General features: G+C 33.4%; 1 protein-coding gene across 1 annotated transcript in view; it reads right to left on the reverse strand.

The window, feature by feature from the left end:
- LOC129791388 (protein mini spindles) overlaps window positions 1-16,520 on the reverse strand; it is a 28,410-nt gene that overhangs the window by 1,270 nt on the left and 10,620 nt on the right. The window contains exons 6-9 of the mRNA XM_055829549.1: window positions 6,702-7,806; window positions 3,797-4,006; window positions 3,500-3,712; window positions 21-155 (exon numbers count right to left, since the gene is read on the reverse strand). Coding sequence (XP_055685524.1) covers window positions 21-155; window positions 3,500-3,712; window positions 3,797-4,006; window positions 6,702-7,806 — 1,663 coding nt within the window. The remainder of the gene's footprint in view (window positions 1-20; window positions 156-3,499; window positions 3,713-3,796; window positions 4,007-6,701; window positions 7,807-16,520) is intronic.

The following is a 16,520-nucleotide window of genomic DNA, read 5'->3' on the forward strand; positions in this document are numbered from 1 at the left end:
AAAACAAGAAAAATACTCACTTCCTTCTTCAGAAGAGACAGCGTCGATTTACCACCAAATTGCTGATTCACATTCAAATTCTCATCAGCTGCCTTATTATCGAGCAGAGGAGTTCCATCGTAATTGGTACTCGATGCCCCTCCTCGAGATTTCACCTGAGGGAGAGATAAAGAGGGAGAATTTGTTGGTAATAATTCTTAAAAATCATTGATATTGAAAGGTTAATTATCTCATTTTTGAGAATCATGTTTCCTCTTTATTTTTTTTAACCCTTTCACGACGGATTTTTTACCCAAGATTTGCCCATTTATACAATATTTTTTACACACGAAACTTTTTTGTTGACTTTTATCGCATAAAAATTACATAAAAGGTTTTTTTTCTTCGAAAAATCAAAAGAATTCGGTAAAAGTAAGAGTTTAGACCATCACGTGAGAATTTTAGATCATTTTTAAGACTATTTTAAAGTTAAATTTCATGAAGATTTAAAAAATTACTGGGTCTTAATTAAGGAGTATACGCGTTTTCTATAGAGAAAATCATGAAGAGGATCAAAAAGAAATAATAAGTCATCGAAGAAAAATTTTATTCTTCACAGGGGTCAGCTGAGAATAACCGCCATAAAGCTCAAAAAAGGCAAACAATGACGTCACAAAGTTACTTTTTGTCTCTTTTAATCCATAAAGCATCAATTTTTAATCAAAAATCATTGACGAAGAATTAGCAGGAATGTTTTCTACAGCAAGAGACAAAAAATCACAACTATGACTTCAATGTTAAATTTTTTTGGCAAAACTTTCCCATTTTCAGTGAACAAAAGTGAGTTGAATTGATGGAGTCAATCAGATTGATTAAAAAATGATAAATTGATTAATAAAAAAATTGAGTAAATCAATTAATTGATCAATTATTGACCGTGCATATTGACCCATATCAGATCAATTCTCATTGCTCAGTAATTGACTCAATATACAGAGACATACATTGACTCAATGCTGAATGTCAATATTGAGTAAATTTTAATTCAATCTACTTTTAATCATGAATTGATCCATTTTATTGACAAAATATATTTTTTAAATATTTTTTTTACTCGTCTGATCCCAAGAGAAAATTGAATCTTTCATTGATGAATCAGTTTTCCTTAACAAAACGAGTAATGTCCTTTCAAGGAAAACTGTTTTCTTCAGATTACTAATTTTTTTTCTATATTTTTTAAATTTGAAATTTTAGAACTTGTAAAATAATGAAATATAAAAAAAGCCATAATTTTTAGGCTTCTGAAACCATCTTTAAATTCTTAAATCTTTAATCTAAACTTGAAATGCAATGTAGGGGTAACTGGGGTAAAATGGTGAATCGGGAAAAAAATTAAATTCAATATCTCATGAAATACTTTGTTCTAATCATTCGTATTCAGTTAACAGGTACTTCTTACACCTCTTAATAATCCCAGAAAGCTTTAGTTATGTAGAACGAATACTTTGGATTTTATTGAGGAAAATAATTTTCCGATGTCTAAAGTTACTTTTACCACCTTACCATATTTCAATTCTTACCATCTTATTCTGTGTAATAAATTATGAAAATGCATTTTTTCAATAAAGCAATTATTGCTGAACACAAACCTATTCTGATTTTTCCCAGAAATTTTCCGAGTTTTCTATTATAAAGTTTTCACTAAATTGTAGCACTTGGGGCAAGACGGTGAATACTTTTTGGGGTAAAATGGTGAAAAATTTGCCTCCTTCCACTCATATAGTGTTTTCTCTTTCTACAATCTATTTTACTGTTGACGCGTAATTGAATAATCGCCCAACATTTTCGCCCTTCAAAATCAATGTTTTTATTCCATTCAATTCTTCACAGATAATATGTATTAGGTAGATTAGGTAATATAAACAATTAATTAACTCGAAATAATGTTTTTTTTTGTAATTTTTCTTAAAAAATTTCTCCTTGTTAAATAAATTATTATATTGATTTTGCTACCAAAGTAGCTACGAGTATGAAATTCCTTGTCCGCTGGGTTTTTGTTGCACACAGATCTGACGGGAAGTTGTAGAAAACAAACAAATGGAGGTGCTTTTCCACAAATTTTGTGTTTTATCAATTTTATAGAACTAAAAAGTGAATAATCATTACGATACGAAGTGAAATCTCTCAATCGAAACAGGTATGTTTATCCCAGAGCAAATCAATAACCTCTCAGACATGGATTTTCAAAGAAAAACGCATTTGAAAATCATTCACCATTTTACCCCAAGATTTTTGGAACATGCAAATGTGGAAGGGTTTGGAAAATGGCCTGAAAAAGCATTTTCCCGTTGAGATAGAGAGAAATCGTCTGATACAAAGTTGTAGCCCGGAAAATTTGCTATAAGATAGTTGTCATGGGAAATCTCAAATATTTCCACGGAACTCAGGAAAAATTATCTCCCAAAAATTCACCGAATTACCCCAGGTTCCCCTATTTTTTAAATATTTTTTTACTCGTCTGATCCCAAGAGAAAATTGAATCTTTCATTGATGAATCAGTTTTCCTTAATAAAACGAGTAATGTCCTTTCAAGGAAAACTGTTTTCTTTAGATTACTAATTTATTTTTTTTTCTATATTTTTTAAATTTGAAATTTTAGAACTTTTTCTATTGAAACTTTACAGTTCTCATGGAAATAAAAAAATATTTATAAAAAATTATATTTTTTCAATAAATTGAGTTCAATGAAATATAAAAATAAAAAAGCCATAATTTTTAAGCTTCTGAAACCATCTTTAAATTCTTAAATCTTTAATCTAAACTTGAAATGCAATGTATGCAAGAATTCAAGATCATACAATTTCAATTTAAAAACTCAAACGAAGTTTTCTAAAAATAAAAATAAAATTAAATAAAATATTCTTAAAAGACTAAAATGAAATTTTTTACCTTTCGCAATAAATGGAAAACTGTTAAAATTAAGTATCTGGGCTTAATTTTCTTTAGCCCTAATTTAATTTGTTTTTTAAAGTTCTTAAAAATTTCTTTATTTTTTTTTTCTATCTTTCAAAGTCCATTAAGTCATAAATTAATTTCATAAAGTAAGAAATTTTTGTTTTGAAATTAACTAAAATACTGGGCATGATTTTAATCAGTCAGAAAGGAGCAAACGTGCATCACTACACTATATTTTCCCTCTTTAAACTAAGGGACTTTCAAACTCGAGTAACCTTAAGAGCAATTTTTGAGACATTTTTTGAATAAAATTAAAAATTTTCTTGCATAAAGAATAATTAAAAGAATTATTTATAATTTCTCACATTTTGGCCATTCTCTTCATGTGAAATTTTCATCAACATTGGGCCTTATTCAGCGACCAACAAACCCTTAAAATCTTTGAATTTTGTACTGAAATTTCAAAATTTTCAAGCGATTTTCAAGGGTTTCTTGGTCGCTAAAGAAAGCCCATTATTTGACTAAAACAATAATAAAAGAAAGAAAGAAAATTTTTTCAACTCACCTTCATGCTATTCAACTTCTCCAGCCAGTAGTCCGAATTGAAGCTATTGACATTTGTATCAGTTGTTGATGAGATATTTTGAGAAATATTATCTCCTCCCGCCGTTGCACTTCGCTGCCGCTCAATTTCCGCCAGACCATCTTCAATGTATTTCTGGAACGTCGGACTGGCACCTTTGAGGAATGGTACGACATCCACTTCGGGATTTTTTAGCTGTTTTTCAACATCAAAAGATTTATGTTAATTAAATTAATAATTCTTCCTCCTCAAAGAGATTTCAGTCTGTTAAGTTTGTACCTTAAAATCATAGAGCATCGCTATGCCCTCCTTGCTGGTTTGCGTGTCGGAAATGAGCTTGAAAATGCAGGAAATTGAGTCGTGCATTTGTTTCGTCATTCGCTGTTTTTGATCTTTCACCCCGCCCTGCTGTTGCTGCTGACTCCCACGCTGTGGTGAGACTAAATTTGAATTTCCATTCGTTGGATTTCCACTCGAACTGCCGTCTTTCTGCAAAAAAAAAAAAAACAAATAATTATTTTAAAAATGTACTGGTAAGCTGATCAAGCTTACGAGAGCTGTGTTTCTCTCAGTGTACCAATTTTGTGAGAGCAAACTAGAACGCGAATTAATTTAAATACGCGCAAAGTCGGGAAGAGTAGAAAAGTCATACCCTAAGAAATCTTTAGAAGGCCATATCTCGAGAACGGATCCATAGATTTTCGAGTTTGAGCTATCGTTGAAAAGGTATTAACCTCAACTATAACATATTAAAATATGAAGTAAATCGATAATGGCATTTAAGAAATATTCGAGTTCGAAATTTTCGAAAATTTTAATTTTGACTTTAGCGCCTCTTGTGGTCATTTCTCGAAATTGCAATGTTCTAGACATTTGTAGGGTTTCACGAAACCTTTCATTTGCGCTTGTGTTGATCAAAATCGGACTAGTAGAACCCGAGATATGACATGTCAAAGTTGGAACTCAATATTTTCAAAATGGCGAGATAATTTTTAAAGGATGTCATGCACAATACAAGGGCGAAGTACCTAATTGAAGGAAACGCAGAAAACAATTTTAACCCACCCAGTCTTGTAGGGAATCAAAAAAGGATAAAGAATCGCCAAAAATATTCACCATTTTCCACTGGGGTCACAGCGAAAAAAGGCAATAAAGTTTTGTAAAAATTCAAAAAAATTGGCCGCCATTCGCCATTTTGTTCATTTCAATGCATGAATCATATGTTTCAATGCTTCGTCAATATGAGCTTGTCGATGAGAGTTTGACATTTCATTTTTTTTGGGAGAAAATAAAAAAAATCGCGTATTTTTTAATTTAATTATCGTGGTAAATGTGTTTTACGTGTTGTTCAAGAGTGATTTTTATATCTGAATACCTGAAGGATGAATTCCCGAACAGTTTGTGACCGTCTCAGCGAGCACATCTCTCGTTACAAAACAAAACAATCCAAAAACAATGGTCGTGGATCGTCTTGAAGATGACTTTTTCACGAATCGAGAGATCCTCTGCGCTGGAATCCTTTGCGTTTCACACCACCACGACAGACAAGACGATGGATTGCTGGTTTTGTGATTCCCTGGATGATGTCACGCAAAACCATACGATGTTTCTTGGCACCACCTTTCCCAAGACCTTTTCCACGACCAATGATGTGCTCGCTGAGACGGTCACAGGCTGTGCGGGAATTCTTTTTTCAGGTATTCAGATATAAAAATCACTCAATCAACACGAAAAACACATTTACCACGATAATTAAACTAAAAAATACGCAATTTTTTTTATTTTCTCCCAAAAAAAATGAAATGTCAAACTCTCATCGACAAGCTCATATTGACGAAGCATTGAAACATATGATTCATGCATTGAAATGAACAAAATGGCGAATGGCGGTCAATTTTTTTGAATTTTTACAAAACTTTATTGCCTTTTTTCGTTGTGACCCCAGTGGAAAATGGTGAATATTTTTGGCGATTCTTTATCCTTTTTTGATTCCCTACAAGACTGGGTGGGTTAAAATTGTTTTCTGCGTTTCCTTCAATTAGGTACTTCGCCCTTGTATTGTGCATGACATCCTTTTTTTTTTTTATAAATAGATGTTATAGTAGACTATAATACATCAAAAAATGAAGGAAATCGATAATGGCGTTTTCGAGATATTTATCGAAAACTCATCGAAAATTTTGTTTTTGATTTTTGGCCCCCTAGCGGTCTTTTTTGAAACTTCTGATGTTCTAGAGAGTTGTAGGGTTTGTTGAGAGCTTTCATTTGAGCCCGGGTTGATCAAAATCGGTCAAGCCGTTTTCGAGTTATGGTCGATTTTCGATGAAAAATTGTGGCGGCCATATTGACTAAACAGCTCGACCGATTTTTGAAAATGAGGTATCGTTGGAAAGGTATTGATGGCCCCTACAACATATCAAAATTTCAGATTTTTAGCTATTACAGGGGTTGAGATATAGCGAAAACAAAATTTTGAGGTTATTCTAAATGGCGACATAAATTTTTTAATTTTTTTTTATAAATAGATGTTATAGTAGGCTATAACATATCAAAAAATGAAAAAAAATTATGTCGCCGTTTTCGAGATATTCATCGAAAACTCATCGAAAATTTTGTTTTTGATTTTTAGCCCCCTAGCGGTCATTTTTGAAACTTCGGATGTTCTAGAGAGTTGTAGGGTTTGGTGAAAGCTTTCATTTCAGCCCGAATTGATCAAAATCGGTCAAGCCGTTTTCGAGTTATGGTCGATTTTCAATGAAAAATTGTGGCAGCCATATTGACTAAACGGCATGACCGATTTTCGAAAATGATGTATCGTTGGAAAGGTCTTGATGGCCCCTACAACATATCAAAATTTCAGATTTTTAGCTATTACAGGGGTTGAGATATAGCGAAAACAAAATTTTGAGGTTATTCAAAATGGCGGACGCGGTGGTGGGGGGGTGGATATGACCTCATAATCGGATGTCTTCCGGTCGATATTTAAACTTTGCCGTTCTCTCGCAATTTAGCGATTGATTCCGGACGGCCGGACGGCTGGCTGAAAAAAAATTCCCACCCTAATTCGTGCTCATCCCAAGTTTGTGCCCAATCTGACGACTTTCGATTTTGCTCGGTACACAAAAGCTGTGTCTGAAAGAAACACAACTAAAAAAATCAAAAAGAAAAGAGAAGAAGAACTCACTTTGAGTATTCGAATGAGATAGGCATAGAGTTCAGAATGGGAGGGAATTTTGTTGAGATGCTGTAAAATGGCATTGCCTTTGACCTTTGCCATATTGTGAATGATCGTCTTGATTGTCCGCAAGGGTGTGTCCGATGGTCTCTGGTGCCACCATGCACTCGGCAGGGCAACCATGAATTCATGCACTTCCAGGAGGACAGCATCGTAGTCCAGTTCACTCGAACGCTCGGGGATAACTTTAACATTCCGCCAAATACACTTCATGAGGAGATCCGTGAATTTGGGCAATCCCGTGCTGGAGCAGGTTTCCTTGAGTAGCCGAATGAGGGCGCAGTTTTGATTTGTAAAGTTCGTCCTGTCGAGTATTTTGAGACAAATCCCATTGAGGACCTTCATGTAGTTCCCATCACCACTATTTGCCAACTTTTGGTCCGTCATCAACCCAAGGAGCATCGACATGACATTCTTCACGTGCATCACACTCAAATTCTTCCCCAATTGCTTGGAATTGAAGAAGGAGAACATACTCGACAGCAGTGGTTGGTACATAATGACCGATTCTGCAATTGGTTGTTGCGAAAGATTCTGGAATTGCTTGAGAATGCTCTGAATGTACATCTCCTCGTAGTCCCGCAGCACAGCCTGTTGCTCGGGATTGGCAATAATGTCATTCAACTCATTTATAGCCGCTCTCGCCGTCAGGGAATCCGGTGAACCAACAGCACAGACAATTCTGACTAGATTCGGATCCAACTTTGGCAGCGTATCCGCCAAATTTGGGCCCACCGTTGATGTTGGTTGATTCCTCTGTGGACTGTAGGCACTCCCAATACGTGATGGTTGCTGCGACTGTGGCGGACTCATTGTGTAGTTGCTGTACATTGCCGGATTATTCGTCATCAACTTCTGCAGCTTATCCATCGGGTAGCCAACACCATCACGCGTGACAATCTTCAGGGGACTATCGAGGAAGCCCACATCAATCTTCGGTGGCTCCTTCCACTGCATCTGTTCCACCTTCACCCAACCCTTCTCAATGTCAGCAATCACCTCGGGATCCAGCCGGAAAGGTCCGGAAGGTTTACACGGTTGAGATTCAAATGTCCTGCAATAAGGATATGAGGAAATTTAATTCATTTTTCTGGTCTTTTTCTTTATGATTTATTTGTAAAATAAATTTAAATATAAATTCTAATTTAAAATTAATTAAATTAACCCTTTCAGGTCCAATGGGTCATACGCTGATCCAAAGACTCAATTTTGAAAATATTTCATTTTGTATAGTTCATTTTTAAATATTGAGTTCAAATTAGTATAAGACTATGTCTTTACAATCCATGATTATTTTATGACCACAAAGGACATCCCCAAGGACTCACAGGATCAGGAAGGACGAAAAACCGAAAATTTTTTAGTTATGATTTTTTGCTAAAAATATCTTATTTGAGCTCAAAGAAACCCATAAGAATTATTTTTAGTTTAATCAGATCTCTAGATTGATCGCGGACCTGAAGGGTTAACATAAAGTATTGAATAGTCTGCAATCTTAAATCGTCGATCTATCTGCTGGTAAAAGATCAGCAGGTTTAATTCACCTTTGGAAATTAATAAATTAGTTTTTGGGCCATATTCAGCGACCAAGAAATCCTTCAAATTTCAATAATTTCTTCTAAAATTTCAACAATTTGAAGGATTTCTTGGTCGCAGAATAGGGCTCATTGCTAAAAAAAAACAATGTCCCGTGAAACTGATAAACAGACAGCTCCTTAACTGAAGAGCAATTTAAATGTAAAACCAATGCAATTTTAGGGAGATAAAGATGGAAAATTGAATTATTTTGCATCCCAGAATTGCTCCTTAAAAACGAATCCTTTCATGGACCCGGCATTACTATAAAGAAAAATTATTATTCTTTTAAACAAAAAAATGATAAAATAACAGAATTCCAAAGGAAATGAACAGAAAATAATGACTGACCAAGAAAGATTAACAACTTTAGTGATTTCCAAATAAAACAGTTTAAGAAAGGTGAGAAAGCAACCGGGACAAAAAGAGAGTTAAGGCCTAACCATAGCCTTATTCAAAAATAAAACGTATTTTTGTCGGATCTTTCACTCGGACTTTCATCAAATTATTTAGCGCTATCAGAGTAAAGATCCGACAAAAATGCGTTTTATTAAGTAAAGCTAAGGCTAGGCCTTTAGGTACTATTAAGGTCTCTTATAGTTGAAAGAACTGATCTGATCTGAGAACAGAGAACTGATTCTTTTCGAATATATTTCACCAACTTCAACTTATTCTGGACACAATGTCAGACAACTGAGTGTTAAAATTGGCAAATAAATAATTCTGTTTCTCTACCAAATCTGACTATCTGATCACCGTTTCAGTGATGATGCTTTAAGGTGGTATAAATCATGTGAATTATTTCCCTGTTGAGATGAGTTTTTGAGAGCCTCAAAGACAACTTTCGACCGTTCCGATTATGACTTAATGTCTTAGTTAACCCAAGGAATTTTCAAGTTTATAGACTTGGTTGTATTCTCAACCCATCGATTCACAAATATTTCAAGATTGTTGCAAAATAAAACATTTACTAAAGAAAATTTGGAACACCAATAAAAGAAAGGAAAATTGGTGATATTTTATTATTTTTTTAATTGTAGTTGTTAGTGAAGTGAACCTAATGATTTTATTTCGATGTTTCCCTTAAAGAAGATGTTCAAAGAAGTTCATTGTAGAAAATTCAGAAAGATTCAAGAAAACTAGAAAAATTGAAACATAGAAAACTCTATGAGATCTCATTCTTCCAATCAGGATGACATTAAATGAAAATGCGATAAGTTTTCGTTTCAATGAGAAACTTGTGATCGTCCTATTCGTTACAGGAAAAAGGCGTCTAAATCTGTGACATAAATGAATCTTACTTTTAAAAAGTTAAAGGAAGAACCAGGTATACGGCATTCAGACAACTTCCCTGGATGAAATCAAGACCACATTGAATCCTTTCATAATTATGAATCGGAAAACTAGATCAACAGGAAATCCTTGAGTTTCTGTGGCTGAAGGAAAATCGGAAAAGCAGTTGCATAAGAAAGAAATTCATTGCCAAGTTTATGGCCAAAAAGTAGTTTTTTTTCTTATGTGACTGCTTTTCCGATCTTCCTTCAACAATCCAATAGCCAAAAACGTATGGGAATTCGTCTACGGTTGGATTACAATTCGGATGAATTAAAGCAACTGCGTAGGAGCGATAGACGGTAAACATATCAAAGTCCTAGCACAATATTTGAAATCTTAAAGTAAACAAAAATTATGATTGCTTTGAGACATAGAAGGTCAGAACACAAATTTATAGAAATACGAAGTGGTCGGTCACTAATTACCAAACATTCCAGCTATTTCCTCAGTGCGAGTTTATAAAGTTGTTCAATAGGGATGCAAAAATGGTGAGAAAATATAAGAGAAAAACCCAGAGAATCTCCCTTGTCTTACTCAGACAAGCACTTGTTACAATTAAAACCCAAAAAGTGTCTGTGAAATTCACCATTTTATTCCAGGTTCCCCTATAACCAGTGCAATTTTAGGGAGATAAAAGTGGAAAATTAAAGTATTTTGCATTTTCCGTGTAAATAAATTCGCACTTAGTCCTCTTTAAAATGCCTTTATTATCAAACTAATTGATTTCGAGGCGACAAAAGAAGTTCTGAAATGTGACGAAATCAAGGATTAAGTGCGGATTTATATACAGGGAATAATCCATTTGAGAACCCGAACTTGTTATTCTCTTAAACAAAAAAAAATGTTGTAATAACATAATTCCAAAGGAAAATACCATAAAGGAATGACTGGTGCAGAAAGATCTATAATTCCAGAGATTTTTTTGAGATAGAAACAGTTTATGAATGGTGAGAAAGCAACTGGGGCAAAAAGAAAGTTAGTTATAGCCTAGTCTCAAAAAGACGTATTTTTGTCGGATCTTTCACTCGGACTTTATCAAATTATGCAGCTCCGAGTAAAAGATCCGACAAAAACACGTTTTCTTAGTAAAGCTCTGGCTAGGCCTTTAGGTACCATTAATGTCTCTTATAGTTGAAAAAACTGATCTTACAACAGTACAGGTGCCATTCTTTTTTTTTATATCTCACCGACTTCAACTTATTCTGGACACAGTATGAGACAATTGAGTCTTAAAATTGACTAATATCTAATTCTGTTTTTATTCCGGATATCATTAAAGGTAACTAAACAAGTGGTGATGCCTTAAGATGGTATCGATCTTGTCGGATCATGTGTGTTGTTCTCTAATTGGGATGAGTTTTCCAGTGCTACAAAGACGACTTACGATCGTTCAGACTGAGACTTAATGTTTTAGTTAAACCAAGGAGTTTATAAAGTTATAAAACGGCATTGGTTGTATTCTCAACCCATCAATTCAGAAATATTTCAATCTTTTTCAAACAAAAATTTGCGAAAGAAGATATCGGAACGTCAATAAACGCAATAACAGAGTACCCAACAAACCATTGATAGTTGCCTAAACGTTGCGCGGAGTTACATTTACTACAATGCAACCATGCCTAACGGTATATATCTGCGTTGCCTCGAAGTAGATGGTCAATAGATATCTGCGTTGCCGCAACTAGTAATCTCAACGTTGCAAAACTCTGAAATATCCTTTCCCGTATACCGTCTCGCAACTAAAATTTTTTGAAACAAAAATGTTTCAAAAAATATTTCAAAACATTCCGCTGTCATAAATGGAGGGAAATATGGTACACACTCATAATAATCATATGGCGTCCATATTCCCATCATAATAAATGACAAACTCTAATGGATAATTTATATTATTTAATAATAGAGTTTTTAGATTTTTTCCAAATGAAAAAAAATATGCCATGCGGCTCTACCGTCATGAAATCGCCTCAAAGGAACTTAAATGATGCTCCCATCTCAATTTTCTTAATTTTTTTTACCGAAAATTATTTTTTTTTAGGGGTCAAAAATTTAATTTTTTTAAATTAATTATTTAAACTCAAGTAATGCACCCAACTATCCCTAAAAAAGCCTTCCCACGTCATTTTGGGCCCCCAATTGCTCGGAATAATGAAATAAAAATCAACTTTTTTATGCCGTCGGCCATGTTAGACATTTTTTGCAACTCTGAGGCAACGATGCGACAACCTTTGCAACAACGTTGTAAAATGATTCAGTAGCAACCCACCAGGGCGGCGCTAGTTTTGCTGTTTGTAAACATAAATGAAAGAGACAGACTCATTTTTTTCTATTCCACTCTCTGTCTGTTTTGGGTTATTTCTGTGCGGTGAAAGGCGCAACATAGGCACAAAACGTGCTTGGGTTGCGCCGACATACCCTGATGCAACGTTTAAGCAACTAAATAAATTATATTTAATAAAATTAATAATTTTTGATAAATTATCAATAAAAAATAATTATTTTAGGGATAAGTAATGCATAAAACTCATTTAGAGTCCAAAAAAACTTCAATTTCAAGGATAATTTGTTCTTTTTCGAAATTTTATTGCAACTAGTGCAACGTTGATATATACTTTCCTGCAACTATTTTTAAGGTGATTTTTTCAAAGTTAATTATTTTGCTTAAAATTGAGATTTTAGTGTGTTTTTAGGTCAATTATTCTTTGAGAAGTTGTAGAAAAGACTTTAGAACGCAAAAACACTTAAATTTTTCAAGTTATTGGAATAATAAAGAAAATCTTGCAACTTTGGCAACATCGCGATAAAGTATACTACATCGTTTTCCATGCAACCATATTCGCAACTTTAGCAACTAAGAAGTAAACTCTCTTGCAACGTTGCTTCAGAGTTTCCAAAGTTAAAGTTGCAAGGTGTTTGCTGGGTATTATGTAAAAAAGAATGTAAAATGTAAAAAACTGCCCAACTCTCATTACTTCTAGAGCTGTGTTTAACATATTGGCTAAAAACCGATAAATAATCAAGTGCGGAAGACGTAAACGGTAGTCATTGAAAAGAGTGGCTCAAATTCAAAAGTTTTTCGCCACTCGTCATTGTTTACAAAAATTAAAATTTTGGAAAAATTTTTAATCAAATAAAACTGGTTTTGTTTAATGTAATTTTTTTTAAATCAAAAAAATTGAAAATGAAGCCAATATTTTTTTTTCGATGCTTCCAACAAAGAAGATGCTCAAAAAAGTCTTCATAATCCTGAATATGAATTGTAGAAAATTCTGAAAGAATCGAGGAAACAAGAAAAATTGAAACCCAAAACACAGCAATGAGATCCATTCTTCTAATCAGAATGACATTAAATGAAAATGCGATGAGTTTTAGTTACAATGAGAAACTTGTGATCATCCTATTCATTATAGGAAAAAGGCGTCTAAATCTGTTTGACGTAACAGTTAAAGGAAAAAGCAGGTACATATATGGCGTCCAAACAACTTCCCTGCAAGGAAACCAGGATCATATTGAGTCCTTCTTTTATAATTATGAATCGTAAAACTAGATCAACAGGAAATCCTTGAGTTTCTGTGGTTGAAGGAAAATCGGAAAAGCAGTTGCACAAGAAAGAAATTCATTGCCAAGTTTATGGCAGAAAAGTAGTTTTTTTTTTTCTTATGTGACTGCTTTTCCGATCTTGCTTCAACAATCAAATAGTCAATAAAATTTAAGAAATAAAGTCTTATACTGCTGGATAACAATTCGGATGAATTAAAGCAACTGCGTAGGTGCCATAGACGGCAAACACTGCAAAGTCCTAGAAAAATATTTGAAATCTTAAAGTAAACAAAAATTACGATTGCTTTGAGAGAACAAATGCCAGAACATAAACTTATAGTACGTATTAGTCAGTCACTAATTAATTTTACAATAAAATTAAAATAAGGACAGTTTTATTCAAATGGATGTATGCTTCTGGCTTGTATAAACTAATAAGTTTACGTTGGTAAACAGCAAAAAAGAATTTTTCCGCGGACTTTTTGAAACAGTTGAAATTTTAGGCAGCTCTCACTCCTCTCGGGAGAACATAGATATAAGAGCTTCTATTTATCCTCTTCCTGTTTATTCTCTGATTGAAATTCTCACCTGCAAAAATATACGCAATAATCTTAACTAAATTACAAGTAATGACTTTCCGAAAGAGACTACTCAAAGTATACCATAATTGGTTTACATTTCTTCCAGCGTCTAGTCTTTGGCAGACTAAACGCTGGAAGAAATGTAAATGACTCCACAACAAGATATAGCAAAAAGGTCAAATTAATGAAATATTTTGTAAAATTTCCTTTCTTTTTTTTGTAGAAAATGCCAAGAAGAACAGTTGATCACAAAGATTTTATTTTAAGGTCATGAGACAATCATAAAATCAGCCTAGAAAATTTTTCAATTACACGAGAATGACCAAAGATCAGTTTTAGTTTTTTGTTTGTTTCTTCTTCAGAACCAAAAAATGCATCAATTGCAAGTAATGTTAAAATTAACATGAGATCACATTCGTTCAATCAGAATGTCATCGAGCGAGAACATATGTATATGTATATCTCTCTTATTTATGTGAAACTTGTAATCATCCTATTCTTGACAGAGAAAAGATGTCTAAATCTGTTTGATGTTTTAAAATCTTTAACTTTTCCCCATGAACCAAGATCACTTGGAAATTTTTCATAATTATAAATTGGAGTACAAGGAAAAAAGGCATCATCAAAGAAAAATCCAAACTGTTGGATAACAATTCGGTTGAATGAAAGTAATTGTATGGGATGCAATCGATGGAAAACACTGCAAAAAAATTCTAGAACAATATTTGAAATCTTAAAGTAAACAAAAATTACGATTTTTTTGGGACATAGGCGATTTGAAGAATATTATTTTAAGCACATGATCTATTGCAAGACTAGCCTACAAAATTCTATAACTACACGACAATGACCGAAGATCAGTTTTAGAATTTATTATACAGACTAATGTTTCTTCTTTAGAACCAAAGCATGCATCAATTGCCAGATATGTTAAAACTAAAATGAGATCACAATCGTTCAATCAGAATGTAGTCGAAAGATGACATTTCCCGGTACGACGTGAAACGTGACCAACCTATTCTTGATAGAGAAAAGACATCTATATTTGTATGATGGTTTTAAATCTTTCTGACAAGAAGTTAGAGAAATACACAAAAAATCTGTCAGTCTAACTTTTCCCCATGAATCAAGATCACCTAAAAATTTTTCAAAATTATGAATCGAAAAACTAAGCTCACATGGAAAGAAAGCATTAACCATGAAAAATCATGAGTTACTTGTATTGACAATTACAGCAAAAATAAGTCCAAACTGTTGGATAACAATTCGGTCGAATTAAAGCAAATGTATAGGTGCCATAGATGGGAAACACTGCAAAAAAATTCTAGAACAATATTTGAAATCTTGAAGCCATAAAAAATGAAATGAGAATAAGGAATGATAAAGTGTATGTACCTAACTTCATTTCTTTTGAAGATGACAAAATTAAAAAAGCGAAAACTAATTTTGCTTTATTGTTTAATCTTTCTACGAACTTGTTAAAATGTAATGAATAAGTGGAAAAGACAGTTTTCAATGTGCAATACAATACTTCTTGTGCAATCCAGACACCGGACAAATATCCGTGCTTCCAGATGAGTAAAATGGACGAAAATTGGATGTAAGATCTTAGAGCAAGGAAACAATGTTTACGAACAACTACGGAAGATACGACACATGACAACATTAAAAACTTAGTTTGGTAAAATTATTAAGATATGTAGGGGAGAGCGGGGCTAATAAAGTCACTTAAGGGTTTAGAAAAAGCCTAAAATATCATATTTCCTAGCTAGATAGAACAAAATGATCTGAGAAAGAGTTGTAGGGCAGTAAATTTCCTAGAGAAATGAGCTATACATTTCGCTTTATGTGTTTGGGAAATATGATATTTTGAGCTTTTTCTAAACCCTTAAGTGACTTTATTAGCCCCGCCCTCCCCTACCTATTCTAAGCTGAAAATGAAGCATTTCAAAGTTATAATCATTGAGTTTTATTTGTGGAAACTATTGCTTATTGCGGCTCGCATAAATTCCATTCTCCCTTGAAAGAGGCATAGTTCCAGACGAACAGCTCGGTTTTAGGGCAAACCATTCTACTCACCAACTAGCTAGAGTGAGCTCATTTAAAAAAAAAACTTTTCAACAAGAAGACAACAGGAATGCTTGTCTTAGATTTGGAGAAATATTTCGACAGCATATGGCATGACGCCTTAAATCAAGTAAGTGGAAACTATTGCAATCTCTTTGTTCTTGGAAAAATCCCGAAGACTAAGTTGTAAAAACGGTCAAGTTTGTTGATCAACTTCTAGCTTGACCTGATCGTTTTTACAACTTACAGTGCTATTCGAAAATGTATGAAAAATTTCAAAGACTTTGAATTTTGTAATTTTCAACAAAATTCAAAACTTTGCTATTCGAGATTCTATGAATTGTGAAAGTGAAATGTCAAAATTAAGAAATTTCAACTGGTCTAAAGAAAATTCATAAATTCGTATTCGAGATCGTCTGAATTATGAAATTTGAGCTGTCAAATTCTTTGAAATTATGAAAAATTTCAAAGGTCCTCTGGAGGTGCTTTGAATTTTGTGGATTTGATTATTGAGAGAGAAATACGTGAATTAAAATGCTCAAATCTTATCTCTCACGTGTATTATAGGTTGTAATGATGTAAAAAATCGAGAGGAAAGACGAAATAATGCGAGAATGACCTAAATTGTTGAAAAAATTCCATTATTCGATAATCAATTAATTTATTTTAA

Source organism: Lutzomyia longipalpis, chromosome 1 (genome assembly GCF_024334085.1).
Source record: "Lutzomyia longipalpis isolate SR_M1_2022 chromosome 1, ASM2433408v1".
Lineage (NCBI taxonomy): Eukaryota > Metazoa > Arthropoda > Insecta > Diptera > Psychodidae > Lutzomyia > Lutzomyia longipalpis.